Source organism: Prionailurus viverrinus, chromosome D4, assembly GCF_022837055.1.
Source record: "Prionailurus viverrinus isolate Anna chromosome D4, UM_Priviv_1.0, whole genome shotgun sequence".
NCBI lineage: Eukaryota > Metazoa > Chordata > Mammalia > Carnivora > Felidae > Prionailurus > Prionailurus viverrinus.
This window is the reverse complement of record NC_062573.1, coordinates 27,027,655-27,051,015: the sequence shown is the minus strand read 5'-3', so window position 1 is coordinate 27,051,015 and position 23,361 is coordinate 27,027,655. Positions and strand designations below refer to the sequence as shown.

The 23,361-nt window shown below is 49.9% G+C and overlaps 1 protein-coding gene across 1 annotated transcript in view; it reads right to left on the bottom strand.

Moving 5' to 3' along the window:
• GABBR2 (gamma-aminobutyric acid type B receptor subunit 2) overlaps nt 1–23,361 on the bottom strand; it is a 351,797-nt gene that overhangs the window by 168,487 nt on the left and 159,949 nt on the right. The window contains exon 4 of the mRNA XM_047831454.1: nt 7,434–7,535. Within this exon, the coding sequence (XP_047687410.1) occupies nt 7,434–7,535 (102 nt within the window). The remainder of the gene's footprint in view (nt 1–7,433; nt 7,536–23,361) is intronic.

Sequence of the window (23,361 nt, the reverse complement as noted above, 5' to 3'; positions counted from 1 at the left end):
CTCCTATATATTGCCTCCCAGGCTGAGCAAACATCCAGTCTGCAGCAACAACTCACAGAGGAAAGTCCCGCAGACTTCCGTGTGGAGGCACTGGAACAGCAGATGTGATCCTGAGGCGTTAAAATAGCTGGTGTACATTTAAAACAGCAGGAAAGCAGAAGGCCACCCCATCCTGCCTTCCCCGTGGCAGGGGTGTGGGGTCCCGCTGGAAAGGCAAGGTCGACCCGGACACTGGGTTATCTGGCATCTGGCATCCCCTGCCGCCTGTGCACCTGTCTTGGCCCACATGTGATCGCTTCCTGGTTTCTCAGGTGCCCAGCCCCACAGACCCACTGGGCTGCCAAAAAATCAGATGAAACTGTGTACAAAAGTTGTGGAAAGGGAGGAGGTATGACAAGCCCCAGGGCGGTCAAACTTTTAGAGGCTGGCCATGGTGGGGCTGGGAGGTGGCTTGACTGGGGCCAGTGGGCACTGGGGAAGGGGCCAGGGACTCAGGCCACTCCCGCCCCCTGACTCTGGCTGTGAGACCTGGGATGAGTCCAGCAGGGTGAGCCTAGATGCTTCCCAAAGTCCCTCCTGGCCCTGACACACTGATTCCATACCTAGAATGAGTACTTTTATTTAGCTCAAGTTAAGTTTTTCTTAGACCCTTTTTTTCCCTCACCAGAGAAATGTCCTTAAAGGCAGAGAAGCAAGAGATATATATTCTTGTTGTTGTTACAACAATCTTTTTATTCTGATTAGCCCTCCTGTTTATTTTTCATTTTTATCTATCTATCTACCTAGGTGATTATGGTTGACACACAATGTTATATTAGTTTCAGGTGTACAACACAGTGATTCAACAAGGCTGTACCTTAGGGAGACATATACTCTTAAAGAAGAGAGCAAAGAGGGAATAGCCCATAGCAGCCCACTGGGAAAGCATGCCATTTCTGTAAAGTTTATTATTTTGAAAATTCACATACATTTAGCATTCCAATAACATACCTATGTTTATCTCAAGATAAAAATAATGCGTTTCTCCCCATGTTTCTGAGCAAAACTGGCCTGCTGGAACGTACCATGTTTATTCTGTAGCTCTGCATCCCCTCGGGGTGCCTATATGAACTCTACTTTCCGGGAGTCAAGCAGCATTCTGGCCTATAGGGTGTGGGGAGGGGGGACTTCCCACTAGGCCTCTCTCATGGAGCACAGGGGGCAGCAGTCCACCCGAAAGTCTGTTTTTGTGGTCCTCCTATGATAGGCAAATGGTCCCCCCAAAGTGTCCATTTCCTAATCTCCAGAACCTACAAGTATGGTCTGTGACATGCAAGGGGGGGTTAATGTTGCAGATGGCATTAAGGTTGCTAACCGGCTGGTTTATAAATTAGGGAGATTTTCCTGGAATCAGAGCCCTGAATGATAGGCTAGAGGCTACTCCGGGGAAGGTAGAGAAAGCAAACAAAATGAACAGAGCAGGACAGTGGAAGCCTGGCGCTCTCCCCCTCACAGCCCAACGCTTCAGAGCCAGCACCATGGAAATACCCAGGGGCAGACTCCGGGCCCCCACCCAGTCCAGCCTGGCAACAGTTAACTTTAAAGCCCCATGTTCGGAACAGGCCTGGAAGGAGCTTAAAGGCCTCGGGACTCCATCACACAGAGATGGTTTTTCTTGACTTTATTTAGGCGAACTTTGGTACATATCTGCTAAATCAGCCTGATTAATTTCATTATTTGGTTCCTCTGTGTTCTTGCTTATTTTTGCCTGGATGATCTGTCCAAGACTGAGAGAATGTTATGGCTCCCAATGCTATTGTGTTTCTGTCAATTCTCCTTTGTATTTTAACAGGCTTTTCTTTATATATTTCAGTGAGATGTAATTTAGAGCAATAATGGTCCATGATTGTGTTATTCTCATGGTGAATTGTACCCCTATCTATAGAGAATGACTCTCCTTAATCCTGTTTAATGCCTGTACCTTGAATTCCCTTTGGGTCTCAAATGAACACTGGGGTTCTTGCTTCGGTTGGGTTTGCCTGACCTACCTTTGGCTGGTCTTTTACCTTTGACCTTTCTGTGTCACTTTCTCTGTTGTCAACAGCTATAGTTAGTCCTTCAAAAATACAGTTCTCTGTCTTTGCCTTTTGATAGGGAGTTTGACCTCTTTGAATTTACGGTCAGAAGGACTGTATTTGGTCTACAATTATATGTTATGCTTTCTGGTTTTCACATTTTCTTTCTGTTTTTCAATATGTGGACTAGATTTTCCCTGCTTCCCTCTGCTTCAGAAGTTTTGGGTTCTGTTTGCATTATAGTATATTTACCATCAAGTTATTCAAAGCCTTCTTTAGTTTGTATGTTTCTCATTAGGAAACTCATGAACAAAATGGTCTCTATTGAGTCCCTCTGCTACTTAAGACCAGGAGATTACCACCCATATTTTTTACTTGCCCACTTCTTTGGTTACGTTAATGGAATATGGATTTTAACATCTCAATTATTATTACCAGATGTATTTTTACACTCTATGTATTATGTACGTTTGCTTTCAAAATGAACTTTTGCATCTGTATACCATTTAAAAATTTTTTTTATGTTTATTTATTTTTGAGAGAGAGGGAGAGACAGAGAGTGAGCAGGGGAGGGGCAGAGAGAGAGGGAGACACAGAATCCAAAGCAGGCTCCAGGCTCTGAGCCGTCAGCACAGAGCCCAATGCAGGACTCGAACTCACAAACCGCAAGATCATGACCTGAGCCGAAGTCGGACACTCAGCCGACTGAGCCACCCAGGCGTCCCAGCATCTGTATACCATTTTAGAACAATTATTTAGACTTAGCTCTCTGTCTATGGGTTCTGGTGGCTCCTGATCAGCAGTTTCTGCCATGACCTCAGCTATGAAGTTTGCCATTGCTCTTGGCTGGCTGACGTAGGACTTCAAGGATTAACTTCGAGAAAGGCACCTGGCTGGTATGCCACATGAGCTACACACATGGGAGAATGTCTCCCAGCTGCTCCATTGTCTCTGGGATTGAATGCTGCAGAGGAGTTGAGGTGGCCTGGTTTTTGCACCTTTGTGGGAAATTCGTTTTCTTCTGGCCTAGATACTTGTAGATTTCCCCCTTTATATTTGTACTTCAAAGCTTTTGCTAAAATGTGTGTTGGTATGCCTCTCTTTTCACCAATTCTGCTAGAATGTGGAAAGGCCAGCTAGGTGCACAGTGTGCACATTGTACATTTCCTTATTAAATTGTCAATATGGTACTTCAAAAATGGTTGACTATTAGCAATTTTGTCAATCCAATCTAGTAGGACCCTCTTGAGCCCCCTTAAATTTGTCTTCTGTTTAAAAAATAAACTTCTTATTTGAGAATAGTTTTAGAAAAATAACAAAGATAGAAGGTTCTCATATGTTCCTCACCCAGGTTCCCCTATTATTAATATTTTATGTTCGTGGGGCACATTGTTATAATTAATAAACCGATATTGATTATTATTAGCTAAAGCCCATACTTTAATCAGATTTTCTTAGTTGTTTTTTGTTTTTTTTTTCTCTAATGTCCTTGCTCTATCCCTGGATTGCATCCAGAGTAACACATTATATTTAGTTGTCATGTCTCCATAGGCTCCTTTTGGCTCAGACATTCCTTATTTCTGAAGACCTAGACAGTTTTGAGGAGTGTTTTGGGAAATGGCTTCCATTTGCCTGATTTTTTTCTCATGGTTAGGCTTAGGGCATGGGTTTGGGGAAGGAAGACCCACCGAGGTAAATTGCCCTTCTCATTCCCTCCTATCAAGGGTGTATCCTATCACCGTGACTTACTGCTATTGATGTTGACCTCGGTCACCCAGCTGAGGTCGTGTTTATTAGATTTCTCCATCATCAAGCCACTCTTCTCCCTGCTTTCCACAGTGGACTCTTTGGAAAGAAATCACTTAAAAAGCGGGTCACTCTGCTCTACCTCCATGAACCTGAAATATCTACATAAATTATTTGGAATTCTTCTGTATAGGATATTTGCCTGATCTGTCCCATTTATTTATTCAATCACTCACAGCAGTATGGACCCATGGATATTTATTTTATACTTTGGGTTTTAATCCAATGCTATTTTATTTTATTGCTGAAATTGTCCCAGCGTTGGCCACTGGGAGACCTTGCACTCAGCCGCACTCCTTCACTTTCTGGCGCTAGAAAATGCTCCAGGATCATCGTGCATATTCCCTGCCCCAGTCCTAGAATCAGCCATTTTCCCAAGGAGTCCTGGTTCCTTTTCCTAAAGAACGGTATTAGAAACCAAGTCCGAGTGCTAGGTGCACTACTCACTGCTAGTGTGGTGCCTGTTTTGTTTTGATTTTTGTTGTTTCATCTGTCCTGGTTTTCCCTTAGGATCTCCCTTTCCAGTGTCCATAACTATTCTCTCTTCCCTCATTAGATTGATTGCTCTCACCATTTCCTCTGAATTCTGGGAAATATCTCAAGTTTGTCCTTCATACTATTGATCTTTATTTTTCTTGGCATGAACTCTGCTCTAAACCTCCAATGCAGATTTTAATTCTGCTATTTGGTATTTAGTTCTCTCCCTTGTCCTCTGAACATCCTTCTCTATCTTATCCCACAGTAAACCAGACATTTGCTTTTTCTCCGAGCTTTCCAGAAGTTACTTTACTCTATTCCTGAGTATTCCTTTACTCAGTACTCTATTCCTTTACTCTATTCTATCCTTGTGTTCTCTGTTGGCTCTATCTGTCCACACTTGGTATTTTATTTACACACACTCAAATTAATTTGATTCTGGGTGATGGGGAACAAAACAGTGAGCACAACAGACAGAAACTGTTGCCTCCTAGAACTTATGTTCCAGTGGGAGGAGACAGATGATAAAACGACTAGGCAAAATGAATGGTAGGTCACATGTTGTGATGGGTTGACTTGTGGCCCCCAAAGATATGTTGAATCCCCAATACCTTGGAACATGACCTTCTCTGCAGATGTAATTAGTTAAGATGAGGTCATGCTGGAGTAGGGTAGATGTGTAATCCAACACGACTAACGTCCTAATAAGAAGACGATGTGAAAGGAAAGGGGAACATGCCATATGAAGCAGGGACTGCAGTTAACGCAGCTGCAGGAGGGGGGACACCAAGGCTTGCTGGCGATACCAGAAGCGAAGAGAAAGGCATGGGATGGCCCCACGACCTTCTAGACAGCATGGCCTTGCCGACACCTTGACCTTGAACTTCCAGCCTCCGGAATGTGGGAGAATACATTTCTGTTTGCTTTAAGCCACCTAGTTTGTGGTACTTTGTTACAGCAGCCCTTGGAAATGAATACAGGCGTCTGTCAGTGAAATGGAGAAAATCAGCAGAAAGTAGACAAGGATTTAACTTCTAAATGAAGCATGCAGGGAAGGCCTCTGGAAAAAGCGAACAACTGGGCAAAGACGAGAAGAAGGCTGGAGAAGGAGTCATGCAGGTCTGTGGGGGAAGAGCGCTTCCCCCAGAAGGACTCCTTTGCCAACAGACAGACTGGGCTCTGCACCCCTCCCTCCCCCAGCTTATGTGATGTTGTCATCCTTTCTGGCAGCAGCTGTGCGGGGCGGTGGAGAGACCTGGGCCGCCTAGTCGTCTAGACCCAGGCTTCAATCCAACCCACTGCTTTCCAGCTGGGCGACTCGGGGTGATCCTTAACCTCTTTGAGCCTCATGTTCCTCATCTGAGATACCGGGATGCAAAAACTCTCTGTCCGAGGGCTCTGGGGAGGGTCGAATGAGCCAGCGGAGGTCAAGGGCTCTGCATTGGCACCTGGCTCTCCACCAGGGCCCCGGACAGGGGGGCTGCTATTTCCATCATCGGTAATGTCACTCCTACCTCTGGCGGAGCTGGTTGGTTGACGAGCAGAGCACCCAGTTCCTTCCCTAATTTCTCTGCAGACTTTCAACTAGTGCCTCTGCTCTACACACAAAGGCTCTTTAAACTTTAAAGCCCAAAGAACTCTGCTGGTCCTCTGAGGCACAGGAAGCTATTTCAAGTGCCCACCCTGGGGAGATGCTGCCCTGTGTGGCAGAACATCATCACAGCATCGGGCCCACCTGGCTGTTCCCTGTCAAGCAGGCACTGTACCACTCGGGGTCCTCCAGACCCCACAACCCGACTGGACCCTCAGACCACACTGCCTGTGGGCAAACAGCGTGGGCAGATCCCGCCCCAGCCACCCGGCTGCCAGCAGGCCCTCCCAAGCTACTGTTTCCTCATCTGAAGCAGCTCGAAGGGCTGCAATGTCACACACGGGCATGGTGTCTGCTTCCCTCGTTCCCTGTCTCTGGGCCTCAGCCTTCCCATCTGTGAACTGAGGGCTCTGGAAGACAAGAGCTCGAAACTGCCACCTGCTCTGACTGGTGTAACCTGGGACCTGCCCAAGATGGAAGGGGACATGTTAGCAGTTGGCATCTGTGGTCTCCAAGCCAGCAGCCCTAAATGTGGGCATGAGGGAGTGGAAGAGAGGGAAAGAGGAAGGTGACAGCTCTAACTCTGTGTGCACCTGCTTATAAACCCCCAGCACCCTCGCTGCCCCCTGGATAAAAGACCAAACTCCTCAGTTCGGCATTCAAGTCTTGCGGAACCTGGCTCCCAACTCCTTCCAGCCCCAATACTCCAGCCTCTGTGGAATCCCTGCTGGTCCCTGCTGCATGGTGAGCATGGTCGCCCTGCCCTCTGATCTTCACTCCTCCTTCCCTGCTGGGCTCCTGCAGGTCCCCATCCCATTCATCCATTTGCAAGGTGCAGACGCTGTCCCTTCTCTGGAGCCTTGTCTGAACCCTCTCCCCAGGCGGGATGAGTCACTTCCTCCCTCTGTTCCCAGGCCCCTCTGTTCCTGTTCCCCAGAGAGGTAACTGGCTTCCTCCCCAGCTGTGAGCAACCTGAGGCCTGATGGTGTCTGTGAGACCCGGAGGGGGTCTGGCACAAACCAGGTATTTGAGAGAACTTGCGGGATGAGGAGACAAATGGCAGACAGAGACCCCTGACAGCTGGGCAAACTTCTAGTCGGCCCTCTCTGTTCCTGGAGTGAGTGTCACGAGAGGGGTCAGAAACCTAGGCGTTCAGTCCAAACTTCCTTGCTGTGGCTTCGGGCAAGACACTCCCTCTCTCTCAGCCTCTCTGCAATGAAGAAGGTAATAACTCACGCCCTGCTTACCTCTTAGGCTCGATTGAGAGACACAAAATCACCCAGTAAGCTCTCCAGGACTATGTACCTAGCAATCAGATCTTTGGCCACTGCTGGACAAGCATGGGGGCAGCCAAGGGGAGTCAGCTCCTGGGGCCTCTCCCCATGTGTGAAATGCCAGGATGAAATGAAACAGCCGGAACTCAAGACACTTTCATAGTCAGGGATGTGGGGAAGCCTGGAGCAAGGCATCGGTCTGTCCCTGCGGCCGTGGCCAGCTGCACTCACCTTAAGCTTTTTGACACTGGTGCAGGGATCGTTGGAGAAGCTCTCGGTGTCCGAAATCTCAATGTCCTCACCATACAGAACCCCAGTTAGGTCATTCCTCACCTGTTAGCAAAGAGAAAGCAGAGGGTGGGTGTGCTGGCAGCCACAGGAAGAGTCTGTTTGGAGGTGTCGTCCTGGGGAGGCAGCTTAACTGGGCTGGTTTTCTCTACCAACAATGCGAAAGGAGTTATCTTTTCCCGTTCATTGTAAACTAGAGGGCCCTGTGAGACCTTGGGGATCCAGCCTGCAAGGGACACACTGGCACAAGGATGCTAGACTGGGAAGGGGCTAGCTAAGGTGGTGCAGAGACTTCCTGGGAGAGAGTCAAGACGAGCGTCCGAATCTCTGGGCTTTCCTGCTGGTGTTTCTCTGTCTCATCACACTGTCACCAAATCAGACTATTCACATATATCTCTATTTATATTCTGCATTATTTACTTGCAATATCATTTCACTTCTAGGGTGAAGAAACAGCAAGACACTCAGTGCAGAATAAAGAGCAAGGGGGTATGGAAGCAGCCTGTGTTGTTACATATAAGTACCTATCTGTTGACACAGGATGGCCAACATGGATATGCTTAGAAAGCAGAGATCTGCAAACTCCAGGATTCACTGGGTCCAGCCAGTGTGTGAAGCAGTATGCATGGAAGGATATTAGGGAGTGGTGGGGACAGTGGCAAACTGGAGACTGGATGTCCCATCTAAGATGGCAGTTGCTCCCATCATGCTGTGCCCCAGAATGCCAGACCGAGTCACTAGACTTTCTGATTTCAGAGGGAGAATTCAGAAATCTAGACTTTTTAAAATATAAGATCCTTCCATATTTTAAAACGTTGATACAATTTTGAAATATTAAAAAACAAAAACAAAGTGAGGACTGAACCACAGAAATGTGAAGTTTGTGTCTGGCCCGTGGCCACGGCTGAGCACCCTCTGACATAAAGAGTGGAAACAGGACTGTGTGTTTCAGTAAAAACTACCAAGTGCGGGTTGGGGGATCCAGGTTCTAGGTCTGTCACTGATTTGCTTGTGACCGCCGCATCTCTGTGTGACCCTCCCTGTCTCAGGGCTTCAGTTTCCTCTTCCTTAAGAGAAGATGATCCTTACAAGCACTTCCCATTCACACCCATTAGGATGGCTATTAGCAAAACACAGGAGACAGCGAGCATTGGGGAAATGTAGAGACACGGAGTGCCTAAAATGGTACAGCCACTGTGGAAAACGGTATGGCAGTCCCTCAAAAAGCAAACACAGATGACTACACGATCCAGCATTCGACTTCTGGGTACATTCTCAAAAGAACTGAAAACAGAGTCTTAAAGATACATTTGTACATCAGCATTCTTCACAAAAGCCAAGTGATGAAAGCAACCCAAGTGTCCATCAATGGATGAAGGGATAAACAAAGGGATAAAGATGTGGTGTATACAGGCAGTGGAACATCACCCAGCCTTAGAAAGCAATGAAGAGCTGGGGGGCTCCTGGGGGGCTCAGCTGGTTAAGGGTCCGACTTCGGCTCAGGTCATGACCTCGCGGTTTATGAGTTTGAGTCCCACGTCGGGCTCTGTGCTGGCAGCTCAGAGCCTGGAGCCTGCTTGGGGTTCTGTGTCTCCCCCTGTCTCTGCCCCTCCCCTGCTCGCATTCTCTCTCTCTCTCTCTCTCTCTCTCTCTCTCTCTCAAAAATAAGTAAACATTAAAAAAAAAAAAAGATGAATGATCATGTCCAGGCTTTTAAGGCAAGGCATCGAGGCAGCCAGTGGCTTGGGGTATCTATCTGTGAATAAGAATGTGCATGAAAGCTGTGTTTAATTATGGCCAATCAACTATGTTTTAGGCAGTCAGAACTCAAAACAAACAAAACGAAAACACCCTAGAGGTCATCTCATTCTGCCCCTAATTTCACAAATGAGGAAACTGAAGTGTCGCTCCCAGCCCTGTGCTCTCCACATGCTCCCAGGCTGGCTCTTCTGGAGCCTGCCAGCTGTGGACAGTTCTGGAAGCCTGATGAGCCAGAACAGGTCAGAACAGATGGTGGTGCGATCAGCCACCATAATTTTAGCACCAAGAAGTCTGAGCTCAGCTCAAGTATTTATTCTAATGGACCCTTTTAGAGAAAGCAAATGGAGGAAATCAGTAATAAATGGTATTTTTTAAGTAACCAAAGCATGGAAACGAAATAATATCATTGATGTAACTCATAAGGAAAAAAGATCCACACCCTCATGTGTGGGTAGGAGGACCATTCAGTTCACTGGTCAAAGATGTACTACATAAATTTGTAAACGCTTATTTTTCCTTCTGGAACTGCAGGTATCTCTTGTTTAATGGGGCCAATGTCTTTTTGCAGCTTGCTATAAACTGCATTTCTACACAGCGAATCCTATTTTTCACTCACCTCCATTATAAAAGAAATACGTTCTTCTGGGAAAAGAATAGCTCTTAATTTCCAAGAAAATAACACACACACACACACACACACACACACACACACACAGTCCAGTATAGTTGGGGTCCCATTGGGGGCCTCATTTGCATGGATGGGTATGGATGGGACAGAGAGGAAGGCTGTCCCATTACCTGGAAGGAAGGGCCAGGACTGCCAGGGGCATGAGCAGGGCCAAGAGAAGAACAATCAGGAGGGGTTGAGTCTAAGCTGGAGCCTTGGGGCCAGCCCACAGGGCAGAGGTCACCTAAAGGGAGAACTCTCTCTGCTTCTGGAGCAGTGGATATGAGCTCAGGCTACCAAAGGAGTTCCAAGGACACACAGGAAAACCAGTGGGCCAGAGCCCCAGGACTAAAAAGTCTAAGCTAGGCGTGGAGGCAACAGCTGCTGATTTCCCTCCCCAGCCTCAAGAACTGGTACAGACTATGAATATGAAGTTGTGCCAGAAAGCATATCCCTAAAGCAGTGGTTCTCAAAATGTGGCCCCTGGACAGTAACACCAGCATCACCTGGGAATGTGTTAGAAATGCAAATTCTCAGGCCCCACCGCAGACCTACTGGATCAGAAGCTGTGTCCAGCAATCTGTGTTTACCCAGCCCTCCAGGCAATTCTGATGAATGCTCAAATTTGAAACCCACTGTCCTAAAGGAAGCAGGGTAAGTTTTACAACACTCATTGATCATAGTGAGAGAAATGTTTACAAGGGCTTAGATATTTCCCTCTTGATTAGAAGACCAGAATGTGTTAACTGAGGAAGGCAACTGCCAAGAGAGTGAGCGGGACTGGGAGCCACATTTAGAAGGCCATCATGTCTAGAATGAAGGACGTGGCAGTTGCCCTCTGTTCTGTCCCTCTGTCCATGTCAGTCCACACCTCAAATGCTGGGCTCAGTTCTGGTCGCCTTTATGAGGGATAAGGACAAAGTGGTTCAGGCTCAATGGAGAGGGGTATGGCTAGGAACCTTCAGGGAGGCCATAGACCCAGGGGGCTGGGGAGGGTACAGGTTACAAGGGATGACAACAATGTCTCCTAAGGGATCCCATGCAGCCTCGGGAATCCAAGATCCAAATCCAAGGATTTTAACATTTAAACTCAGACTTTAAGCTCTAGGGTAGTCCATCTTGAAAGAAGTCAAGAGGTAGGCAGAACCAGTGGCTCTGGGGAAAAGCCCAGAGCCGTGGGGACAGTCCCGCTCAGGGTGTGTATGGAGAAAACCCCGTCAGGTCAGATCAGCCGTCTGAACAGCAGGCCCAGTAGGTATACACGCAGTCCCCCTCCCAGCTGGGTCATGGGGCCGTGGGGGAAGGGGTGATAGGTACTCATCACTCCAATAAAGCCATCGCAGTGGCCTCGCTCCTCCAACTGACTGAGTGCTTCGGGGACATAGCCAGTCTTTATCCCTCTTGCGAGATGCGGGGGGAGAAGCAGACAGGTTGGAGGAAAAGAAGACCAGAGGAATAGGTATGTCAGGTGGCTAGAGATCTTCTTAGATCTCAGGCTCTCCATCCGGGCTCCTGCTGCATTTCTGGGGCTGGAGCTACAAGCCGATGGCAGTTAGTTACTGCCTGGCCTATGGGCTTAGGTCTCTTTCTGGACAGCTACCTAGAGCTCTGATTATTCTAGATTGGGGCTCTGCTTGTTCTTGCCAGTCTCTCATTTATTTTCCCATTCATTCATTCATTCATTCATGATATTGACATCTCTTTATTCCATGCACCAAGTGAGTTAGTACTAGGGCTCTGATAGTGAGCAAAACCATTCACAGTCCTGGGTCTCTATCTAGTGGAGGTGGGAAACATTAATCAGATGATCACCCTGGTCCCTACCAAGACAAGGGCTCTCACGTTCAGGAACATGCTCTGGGAGAAGCTGTAATGGTGGAGTTGGACCCAGGCAGGAGGTTAGGCAGGAGAAGGCTTCCAGGCTGAGCAGCAGTACATGCAAAAGTCCCATGGTGGAAGAGAGCAGTGAAAAGCCAGAAGAGCCAGGCTGGGCTACAGCAGGGCATGGGCTAGGGAGGGGGGAAGGCCGTGGGCATGAAATGAGGAATAGGCCATGAGGGCCTTATAATTTACATCAAAGATGCTGGTCTTGAGCCTAAGCACAGTGAGAAGCCATTACAAGGTTTCGAGGATGGGTGACATGACCAGAACCATGATTTAGGCTGCCATGGGACCAGTGGGGGCAGAGGCAGTTGGGGAAGAGGAAGGTCAGTGAGACAGCTCCAGCAACCATCCAGGTGAGAGATTCTGGAAGGCTGGAGGTAGAGACACCGGTGGAGGTGAAGTGACCCACTTAGGGGTACACCTGGGGTAACTAATCATCTGTATCAGTCATCCATTGCTGTGTAACAAATTATCCCAAAGCTCGGTGGTTTCAAACAAGACACATTTATTATCTCACACAATTGCCATGGGCCAGGAATGCAGGAGCACCTTAGCTGAGTGGTTCTGGCTCAGGGTCTTCCATGAGGCTGTAGTCAAGGTATTGGGGCTGCAGTCACCTGAAGACTCTGGACTGCATATTAGAACTACCTGGGGAGTCTTTAAAAATACTGGTACCCTGGCTACATCCTAAACCAGTTAGAATCTCTGGACTAGCACCCAGGCATCAGCATTTTTAGATGCCTCCAGGTGGTTCCAACATGCAGCTAAAGATGGAAACCGCACACTTTAGGGGGAAAAGCAACAGAACTGTCAGGCTCACAGCTGAGTTGCCCACCTGCCTGAAAGCCCCCCATGTCACTGTCCCCACTTTCTCCAGGTCCAGGGCACCATCTTCCTTTACAGTTTCCCACACCCCTCTCCTGCCCTCCCCTGCCCCGTCCCATAGTTATGTCTCATTTTACATCCCCAGATCCTTCTATTCCTGGTCCCCAGCGCCACGAGCAGGTCCTGACCATGTCAGAAGCAAGAACGGAAAGAAGGAAAGGCGGGGACAAGGCATAAGAGAGAAACAGTAAGGAGAGGCAGAAGAGGAAAGCATCGTATTGTTATAACTGTAAGTTACCACATTCTGACCACATGTCCCAGGCAGTGAAGACTTTGATGGAGGATGTGAAATGCAAAGTGGACGCCATGGAGAACATCAGAGACTCTAGGACACTTGGCTTCTGTGGCCAGTAGTACCCTGGCTGCCTTCCCTAACGAGGCTGCTGCACGAGCTGAGGAATCATCTAGAAAGGCAGAGATCCAGGTAAAGATGGGGAGAACCAGATCTGCGCCACAGGCACTTTACAACTCTTTGAAAATTCTAATTAGGTTACAAAATGAACTTGAGAGCAAAGCGAGTTCCCAGCTCTCCTATGGAACTGGAGGTAACCTACTTTGTCATTCAAATGCACTCACTATATATAGCCCTGGATTGTGCCAAAATGTCACTCCTCTTACCTGACTAAAGCGTATAATTATAGATTTACTTCTATTCATTCATGAAATGTGTCTTCATTTGATTAAACAGTTCATTCAAGTAAAATCCATTAAAATATGGAACATGTTAAAATGTGGCTCGTTAGAGGCAGAGGGCACCGCTGTAGTTAAGATGCTAATTAGGATAAACAGGCATTTGAAACACCCAAATCTTTGAATAATTCAGGTCACTTTTACTGGGCCTGGAGCTCCCCAGAAACCGCCATTAATTTAAGCTAATTAAAAAATTAGCCCAGAGACTAGAAGATGAAGGCAGGAAGTGATGGTTGGGTTCAAACTCTGAAGGGCTCTCGTGTGGAAGAGAGGGAGCCTGGTTCTGGGCACCCCCATGGCAGAGGAGGGGACCAACAGGTAAGTGGTTCAAGAAAGCAAACTTTAGCCCAAGGCCAAAAAAACTTCCTAATAATGGAGAAGGCGGCTTTGGTAGACAGTGAGCTCCCCATCATCAGAGGTGTACAAGGAGAAACTGGTTGGGAAACCAGAGAAGGGAGTTTTCTCTCACCACCAATGCATGTGGTTCTAAGAAAACAAGTGTTTCAAAACTCCACCTGCCCCTACCCTGACTTTTTAAATTTTACAGTTGCCGAAGTAGCCCTCTGCAGCTCTGAAGTTTCTCAAAGACTTGGGGCATACACTTAAGTTCCCATAGAAATTCATACATGTGGTTGTATTTCCACTTTTCCAAACTTGTGAACATTCATTGAGGAAAGTGTTCCTTTTAAATTATTTTTTTAAGTTTATTTATTTGTTTTTGACAGAGAGAGAGAGAGAGAGAGAGAATCCCAAGCAGACTCTGTGCTATCAGCAACTTGGGGCTCAATCTCATGAACCATGATATCATGACCTGAGGCAAAATCAAGAGTTGGATGCCTAACCAACTGAGCCACCCAGGCACCCCGAAAGAGTTCCTTTTAAAAATTAAAAAAAAAATTTTTTTTTTAAATTTTTTTTTTCAACGTTTATTTATTTTTGGGACAGAGAGAGACAGAGCATGAACGGGGTAGGGGCAGAGAGAGAGGGAGACACAGAATCGGAAACAGGCTCCAGGCTCTGAGCCATCAGCCCAGAGCCTGACGCGGGGCTCAAACTCACGGACCGCGAGATCGTGACCTGGCTGAAGTCGGACGCTTAACCGACTGCGCCACCCAGGCGCCCCTAAAAAAATTTTTTTAATGTTTTTATTTATTTTTGAGACAGAGAGACAGAGCAGGAGCAGGGGAGGGGCAGAGAGAGAGGGAGTCACAGAACCTGAAGCAGGCTCCAGGCTCTGAGCTGTCAGCACAGAGCCCGACGCGGGGCTCGAACCCACGGACTGTGAGATCATGACCTGAGCTGAAGTCAGATGCTTAACCGACTGAACCACCCAGGCGCCCCCTGAAAGAGTTCCTTTTAAAAAAACACAGCCATCTAGCTTTCAGATTTCTAGAAATATAAACTCTTAATAAGCTATAACCAGAGTTGAATACAAGTGAAATTTTTTTTCACAAGGGCAAGGACACAAGTAAACATGTATTAGCTCTACTGCACACATGTGGCACTTGCACAGGGTAATACCTGGGGGTATATGCACAGCTGTGTCCATGTGAAAACCACATGTGTGTGGGACACCTGCGTGTTCACACTGCAGAGCCAGTGTGACCCCCAAATAGGTATGCCCAAGTCCTAAACAGCAGAATCTGTGAATGTGACCTTATTTGGAAAAAGCATCTTTGCAGATGTAATTAACTTAAGCATCTTGAGATGAGATCATCCTGGACTACCTGGGCGGGCCCTGAAGCCAGTGATAAGTGTCCTTCTAACAGAAAGGCGGAGAAAGATTCGGGACACACAGATATGAGGGAGAAGGCATCTGAAGGCAGAGGCAGATGCTGGAATGATTTGGCCACAGGCTGAGGAACACCTGGGGCCGCCAGAGGCTGGAAAAGGCCAGGAAGGACCCTCCCAGGGAGCATTTAGCGGGAGCAGGGCCCTGGTGACACCTTGATTTTAGACCCTTGGCTCCAGAACTATAAGAGAAGGAATTTCTGTTGCTTTAAGCCACCCTGTTTCTGATGATTTGTTGTGGCAGCCACAGAAACAAATACACCTGGAGCCTCCTAGGACCTGGCCTTTGCGGGTCCAAACCATGATCCCATGCAGCCGCTGAGCTCCCTGTCCTGCCTACGCCTTACATCACAGGTAAGGTTTCCCTCTACTCAACAGCCACTTGTCTGTCCCCAGGAAATAAGTCTTTCTCACTTCCTCAGAGTTACCAAGAGCAGGAAAACAAGAGAAGGACCAGAAGCTGCCGTGTCATGAGATGCGGAGGCCCAGGTGAGGCCATCTGCCCCATGGGCCCCAGTGGAAGGCTCAGCAGTCCAGGCTGCTGACTTTGAGCTGGCTCGCAGAGAGCTGACCATGAGAACTGGGGCTGTCACGTCCGCCTCCTCAACTAACAGGGCAGCCCCGCGAGGGAAGGGCTTTGTTTTCTTTTCCAGGGTCCAGTGTGGTGCCCGCATGCAGAAACCGAGGCAGACGAGAGGATGAAGGGGTGCACACAGGAGGCACTGTGTCTGTCCAGCCTTAGAGGCAGAGGGTCAGCACTCCGAGCTCCTTTGAACTTTTATTTTAGAGTTCATTCTGAGAACATTTGAGACGGTCTTACAGGGATGAGCCAAATGCCCAGTGGCTGGCCTGGATGCCTCAGCCTGAAAACCGGAACTGGCCCCAGGACAGTGCTGTGATGCCCTCAGGCCACACTTGGTGGCCTGAGGGCAGGTAGAGTTCCCTGGGGGCAGTTCTCTGCTTTCCTCACTATGGCTCAGGGTGTGGGGACCTGTGACCTGAACCTGCCTAACCACTCACATCCAAACCTGCTGGGGGACGTCTGGTCAGCCCACATGGCGGCTGAGAACAGGGACTCCAGCTGGCACGGCTGACCAGTGACAGGCTCCCGGGCCCAAGATGCACCCAGGACATCTCCTTCCTGCCTTGGAGACACCACCACCATCACTCTGTCACAGCAGTCCTTCGGAGGGAGAGGGAATAGCCTGCAGGGCATTGTCCTCTGCCCGGTGCCCCATGAGCTCCCCCAGGGGCCCACCTTCCAGAACCACACCTTGCAGGGCGGGGGGCACACCCTAGACCAACCTGCACAGGGGTAGGACAGCTGATGCAAGGGAACTAGGATCCTCCGGCTCTCAAGTCCCCATCCAGCCTTGCACGGTTTTAGAAATTCCGAAGAAGCTTAAGTGATACACAGAATAAGAGCCCCTCCCAAAAGATGCACACATCCTCATTCCTGGAATCCTTTACTTCACATGGCAAAGGGCACTTTGCAGATGGGATTAAGTGATGGGTCTTGAAATGGGGAGATCACTTAAGATTATATAGGTGGGTCCAGGGTAATCACAGGGGTCTTTATAAGGGAAAGTAGGCAGTTCCAGAAGGAGACATGGCAACAGAAGCAGGGGTCTGAGAGAGATGGTCTGATGAAACCGCACTGCTGGCTTTGAAGGTGGAGGATGGGGCCACAAGCCAAGGAATGAAAGTGGCCTCTAGCAGCTGGAAAAGGCAAGGGAGCAGACCCTCCCCCAGAGCCTCCAGAAGCAACCAGTCTGGCTCACACCTTGATTTTGAACTTCTGGGTTTTTTTTTTTTTTTTTTTAGTTTATTTATTTTTGAGAGAGAGACAGAGAGAGTGAGCAGGGGAGGTGAAAAGAGAGAGAGGGGAAAGAGAGAGAATCCCAAGCAGGCTCTGCACTGTCAGCACAGAGCCTGATGCGGCGCTCAAACTCATAAACCATGAGATGGTGACATGAGCCGAAACCAAGAGTCGGATGCTTAACCGACTGAGCCACCCAGGTGCCCCTGAACTTCTGAGCTTTGTTACCATAACATAACAAATTGTGGTGATTTGTTACAGCAGAACAGGAAACTCATAGGATCAGCTCTGAATTTAAAATTCCACACATCCTCAAACACCTCCTCCTACGGGATGCCTTCCCTCATTCCCAAGCTAGTGGTGACCCCTCCTCTAAACTGCATGGTGTTGTGCAGACCACTCTCTCTAGCTAACCAGAAACTGCCCCGAGAGTCCACACACCCTCCATCTGGGTTCCTCGGGGCCCAGCTCCAGGCTGCCTGAGGATGTGGGACCAGGCCCAAGTCCCCCTCTTGGATCTGCACAAACCCCAGGGCCAGCTGTCTTCCCTTGGCCTGCTGCTTCTGCTGCAATGCTAGCCCTGAGAAGTCAGGCTACGCTGAGCTATGGGGGGGATGAAATTAGCCGTCAGAGCCTGGCAGCCTTCCTGTGACAAAGCACCCACTGCTTTAACTGCAGCAGGCTTGTGGGACCAGGCCACTAGTTAGAGAATTATTTGGATATTACTAAAACGGATATCCCAGTTAAGACGGGGGATATTAGAGAAACCGTACCTAGAGCACTGGGGGAAGCGGAAGGCAGAGTCGCTCCCTGGCATTCAGAGCCCCTCCCCTGCTCCTTGGCACCCCAGGAACCGAAGAGGGGACAGGAGGGGGTTTGCAGGGACAGAAAGTCCCGCCTGCACATCGTGAGAAGCTGTCACTGAGACTAGGGGGCCAGCGTGGCACCTGGGCCCCAGGGGAATGGCCAGCGCCAGTGTGGGAAGCCACCAGGAAGTGGCTTTCGGCTCCCTCAGAGGAGAACTTTCTAAAAAGGATAGAAGGAACTTCCGCCGCGGGAGAGTGAGCTTCCCCTTGCTGCTGGTATGCAAGCAGAGGTGGGGTTGCTATAGGAGGTAGTCAGGCCTCAGATGGAGGGGTGGGAGGGAGGGCTAGAACCCAGAGGAATGTCTCAGATTCTTGAGCCTTTACTCCAGTTACGAGGACCGTGTTGGGGCCTCTCCAGGTATCCATGAGGGACACAAAGCAAGCAATCAAGACGTTTGGGAGAGAGGAGAAGTCAGAGTTGGGCACATCCAAGGGGTGGGACATTGAGATCAGAAGGTGGCAACAAGGAGGACGTGGCACACGTCTGAGATGTACTTCACCTTCTGGCCCCAAGGTCACTGCAAAGGGAGCCTCTGTCCAGCAGGCAGAGCTGGCCTGTCACCCTCAAGCCCACTCCCCACACCTCTGACACATTAACCCAGCAGCCCTCACTGGACAGCAGGGAAAACTAAGGTCTGGAGAGGGGTAGGGGCTTGCCTATCACACGGCCATCTAGGGGCAGAGCTGGATTCAGACCCAATTTCCTGCCTCCCAGATAGATGCTGCCCAAAGCCGTGTCTTTAACAGCAGCAACAGAACAGTAACTCCACAGAGAGCCACCAGCTGCCGCCCTTCCAGGTCCCTTTCCCCTGCGAGACGACAGCTGCTTGAGGGCAGTGCCCAGCCGAGTTCCTTGAGTTCCAGCCCGTAGCATGGGGCTCAGCCCAGAGCAGCTGCCAGAACTAGAAATCTCCCTGACCTGACATCAACCACAGTCGGGTCTGGAGTTTTTAAGAGCAGTGGCTCCAAGCCTGCTTGTGCACGGCACCTCTCTTCGGCAGCTTTGTAGAAATACAGATTCCCGGACCCTGCCCAACAGATTCTAACTCTGGTGTGAGAGGAGGGGAGGGAGACAGGAATGTGCTTGTATAAAGCACCCTGGGGTCTTCGTTACACATTTGGGGACTACTGGCCAAGGGATGCCCTTTCAGCTGTCCTCGTCTCACCGGCCTGCTAGTCTAGACTCCTTCGTTCCCAAGGGTCCTATAACTATGTGCTGCCAGAAGCTTCCATTCTCTCGGCTGCTGGGAGGGTTGGCTACTGACAGCTCGCAGCTATGTGTCTCTCGGAGATCGGCCTGTGACTAAAAGGGGCAGCCTTGTCCAAGATCACACCCCTGCCCAGGGCAGCCCACACCAGTGACCGGCCCGCCTTCATGCCTGATTCGGGACATCTCTGAAGGGCCATCTTAGCTGCAGAGCTCTCCCTGGGCTCCACCCAGGCCTCTGTTACAACGGCATTTTGTGTCAACTTCACTGTCCACCGCTCTCCTTCCTGTGGGTGCTCCCCAGGAAACCTCCTGAAGGTCTTGAGTCCCTTTCCTGGGGAACCTGACCCTGGCCGGGCTCACCCAAACCAGCGCTTTGTCTCCAGTCCTTGGACGACCAGCCTGTGCCAAGATCTCACGGCAGCTGGAGAAATGCAGTTCTCCATTTCTTTGGGGTTCTTCTGCGGTAGGACCCTCGTGTCGGCTCAGACCGCTTATGACCTTTGGATTCACATGGCAAAGTGACTTCTACACTCCACTGGAAGTCTGACAAAAGGAGGGGAGTGACACAACTACGCATATTCCCAACACACTGATCCCACTAGTGTAGCTGCTCGAGTTGGCTGCCTGCACCCACCCCCTCAAGCCGGTCTCTGCTACTCTGTTTCTGGAGTCTGATTTCTGTGGATATGTCACTTAAGCCCCCATGTCCTCTGACTTCCAGATGGGCTCAGCCAATGGGAGGCCCCAGCGGAAGTGGGAGGGGGGACGAGAGAACTCGAGGTATCTCTCCCCACCGGCCCCAGGGAAGCGGCCCCTTCTCCTGCCTCCAATAACTGCCCCCTCTCCTTTGTCCTCCGGGGCACATGGGGGTCATGAGGCTCTGGTGCTGTGTTAGCACTGGTTACTTCCTCCAAAGTAAACTTTCTTCACCTCAACCCTCTGATTATGCCATCCGTTTCCTGCTAGGGCCTTCACCGATACAACAGGTCTTTTACATAGAAGTCTAGAAGTTGTTGGTATCGACAATTTTGTATCCTGATTTTTTTCACCTCACATTTTATCATATACCCTTATAATTCATTTTTACCACAAAGCACATGCACTAATCACTTTAAGTTCTTGCCCTCTGCCGTCTTCTGTCAAAGGCCTGCTTGCAGTTTAAGCCCCACTGCAAATGGCCCTTCCTCCACGAAGTCCTTCTGGGTTTTCCAACGAGCTGCTCCTGAATGCTCCTCCCTCCCAGGTCCATGCGTTCCTGCGCTACTCTGGAAGAACTGAAAATTCTTTGGGTCATCCACACCCCCACAACAGCACACAGCGCGAGGTCTCCTTTGACCTAGTGGAGGTGGCCAGGGGAGAAGGTCAGCCTCACGGGCCGATGGAAAGGAGCTAGGATCAACAGCTCCTCCAAGGTCAGGAAAGACAGTCTGCCCTTGCCCTGGCCCGGAGCCCGGGGAGCCAGCCCCAGCCTGTAGAGGTGCTGAGTGTGTGTCCTGGGAGGGAGCTGGCGGGTCAGGTGAGCCGACTGTGTCCTGGGATGGACGCTGCATTAAAGTGCTGAGCAGGCCAACAGCCTGGGAGTGGGGCCTGAAGCTGTGCTAAGCTAAGCGGTTTTATAATGTGTCTTCCTAGAAGCAGTATCCAGAGACTCCGGGGAACAGGTATTCACTCTGCACTGTGCAAGGGGAATTTTCCAAAGGGGACCAGAATCCGGAGGCACTGTGGTTATAGCTATTGTCATGGCCCATTATCCTGTCCATCTGCCCCTGGGCTGAGAGCTCCGAGAGAGCCTGAGGCCCTGAGTGCCTGTCAGGTCCCAGTACAATGGCCTGGCTCAGTCAACACTGGCTGAATGAGACCAACAGTGTCCTGTCCCCATTTATCTACCAGAGGTGAGCGTCACCTTCGCCTGCTTCCCGGCGTTCTGAGGAGGGGAAACATCTGTGTTTCATATGTATCAGAAGGTATCAGAAAAGATGAAGCGTTCTTAGACAAAAATGCCAGAATGTTCCAGAAAGGAAGCCACAGAGAAAAAGTGGAGACTGCTGAACATCTGGGTTAGTGAGAGAGGTAACAGTGACAGCTCACGTTTACTGAGCGTCCCAACTATGCAGAGCCCCCAACACATGTCACCTTACTCCTCTTGACCACTGGGTATAAGCTCAAAAGGTAGAATTCTGACCAGTTTACGGGTAAGTAAAATGAGATTCAGAGATGTTGAGTCACTTGCCCAGGGTCACACACCTAGGAAGTAGCGAACCAGGTATTTAACTTTTCAGGTCTCTTTCCACAGCCCATGCTGTAAACCGGGGCTGGGGAAACTTGATCTGTAAAGGGCCAGACAATAAGTACTGTAGGTTCTGCCGGCCACAAAGTCTCTGTCACAACTGCCCGACTCTGTCTTTACGTTGCAAAAGCAACCCTGGACAATGTGCAAACGAATGGCTATGGCTGTGTTCCAATAAAACTTTATTTAGAAAAACAGAGAGCTGGGTTTGGCCCATGGGCCCACAGGTGCAGACCCACTGCTCTAAACCTACAAGAAGCCCGTGGTTCTATTTTCCCCTTCAGGGAGGCGGTTGGGAGACAGGCAAGAGCACATGCAGTGTCAGGTGGCTCCAGACTGGAACGCGGGCTACGCCCCCACTGGCCGGGCCACTTCCAGGGAGCAAGGAGACTCTCGGCGAGCTTCTCTTATCTGTGAGAGGGGCGTAACCACAACTATCTGGACACCGTTAGGAAGGTCAAGAGAAGCTAATGCGTGCTCAGGTCCACCACGGCTGAGGTTCAGTGAATAGCTGTCCTTATTATTAGAGGCAACAGAGTCAAGAAAGGGAGGCTGGAGCAAACATGAGGGGAGGCTGGCTGCGGGCTTTCTGCAGGAGATGTTATTCTGTGCCCCACGGAACCCCAAAGGGAATTCACAGGCACCGCGGTAGGAGGAATCTTCTTGCCATCCCCGGAAGGAGCAGATGTGTGGTGCTTGGTGACTTCCCATGAAGGGTAGGGAGGCAGCTGTTCACAGACTTGATATGGCAAATTGTGTGATGTGCTGTCTTCCTGGGGCGGGCAGCCAAGCAGTGATGGGTGGGGGGGCTCTGCAACCCCTTCCCTCCCCGCCGCCGGCTGCCCACGGCCGCTGATTCACTCGGGAGGGCCTGGGCGTGCCAGAAGGAGTCTGAAATGGCTCTCTAGTGAAACGCAAGGCTTCGGAAGGAGCCGGTGGACTTGGGGGCAGAGGGACGGTTTCTTCTCTGTTTCCACTTGAAGGTCATAACTTTGGCAGAGAAAGGAGGATGTGGGGAAATTCCATCAATACTGCTGAAAGCCAGGATGTGGCTTATGATGCCAGATGCCGAGCCCCTGGCAAGGAGCGGCGCTCACGGCCCCGAGACTGGCAGTACCACGTTTGACAGAATCCCTCATCTGATTGAGAGGATGCTCCCAACACCTGAGAGGGAGAGGAACAGTGCCCAGGAGAAACGACAGAGCCAGATGTGATGGGGCCCGGTATGTTTGAGGAGCTTAGAGGGGACCACAGAAAATGAAATGCTCAGGAGTTGCCAAATATCTCTATGCCCAAGGACAAAGTATGGGTAACAATGTTAACTATGAAACTTTTGGGGAAGATGGTAGGGCTGAGCACAGATGTCCAACTCCCACCTAAGCTACCTCCTTCTGAAAGTGACAGAAAGGACCAAGGGAGTCTAAAAATAGGGGGGAATCTGCTTCAGCATTGGAGAATAAGAAAGAGTGCCATCAATATGCCACCAGCTTTGAGGAATTTCTGCTAGGTACAGTGCCAGTGGAACCAGATTGAAGGTTGACTCATAGCTTTCCTTCCTGAGAAAGGGAGGGTGGCCGCGCTCACAGGACCATCCTCATAGCCTCTGAGGATGAGTGAATGAGAGCGGAGGAGAGGCTGGGTCACAGGAGGGGTGCAGAGCCCACGCCGGGGAGCCCATCTCTCATGGCAGCCCTAGGGCCTTCTGGAGTGGCTGGGCCATTAGCTCCAAGAACCAACAAGCGAAGCCCATTCAAGCCCAGCTTCCCGATGATAGATAGGCCTGGGCATCTCCCACATATGGCAGGCAGGGGAACAAGGGACAGGCCAGGAGGAACAGCACACATCTGGAGCGGCAGTGCCAACAAACTAAAAAAGCAACTCCCACAGCACAGAATGTACCCCCCCCCCCCGCCCCCCGCCGCCTCATCTCTAACCTCCACCCTCGGGCTGCTGGTCCCTGGCTGGTAATGTGAAATTTCATCCAGTCTTCCAGATTAATACCTGAGATAAG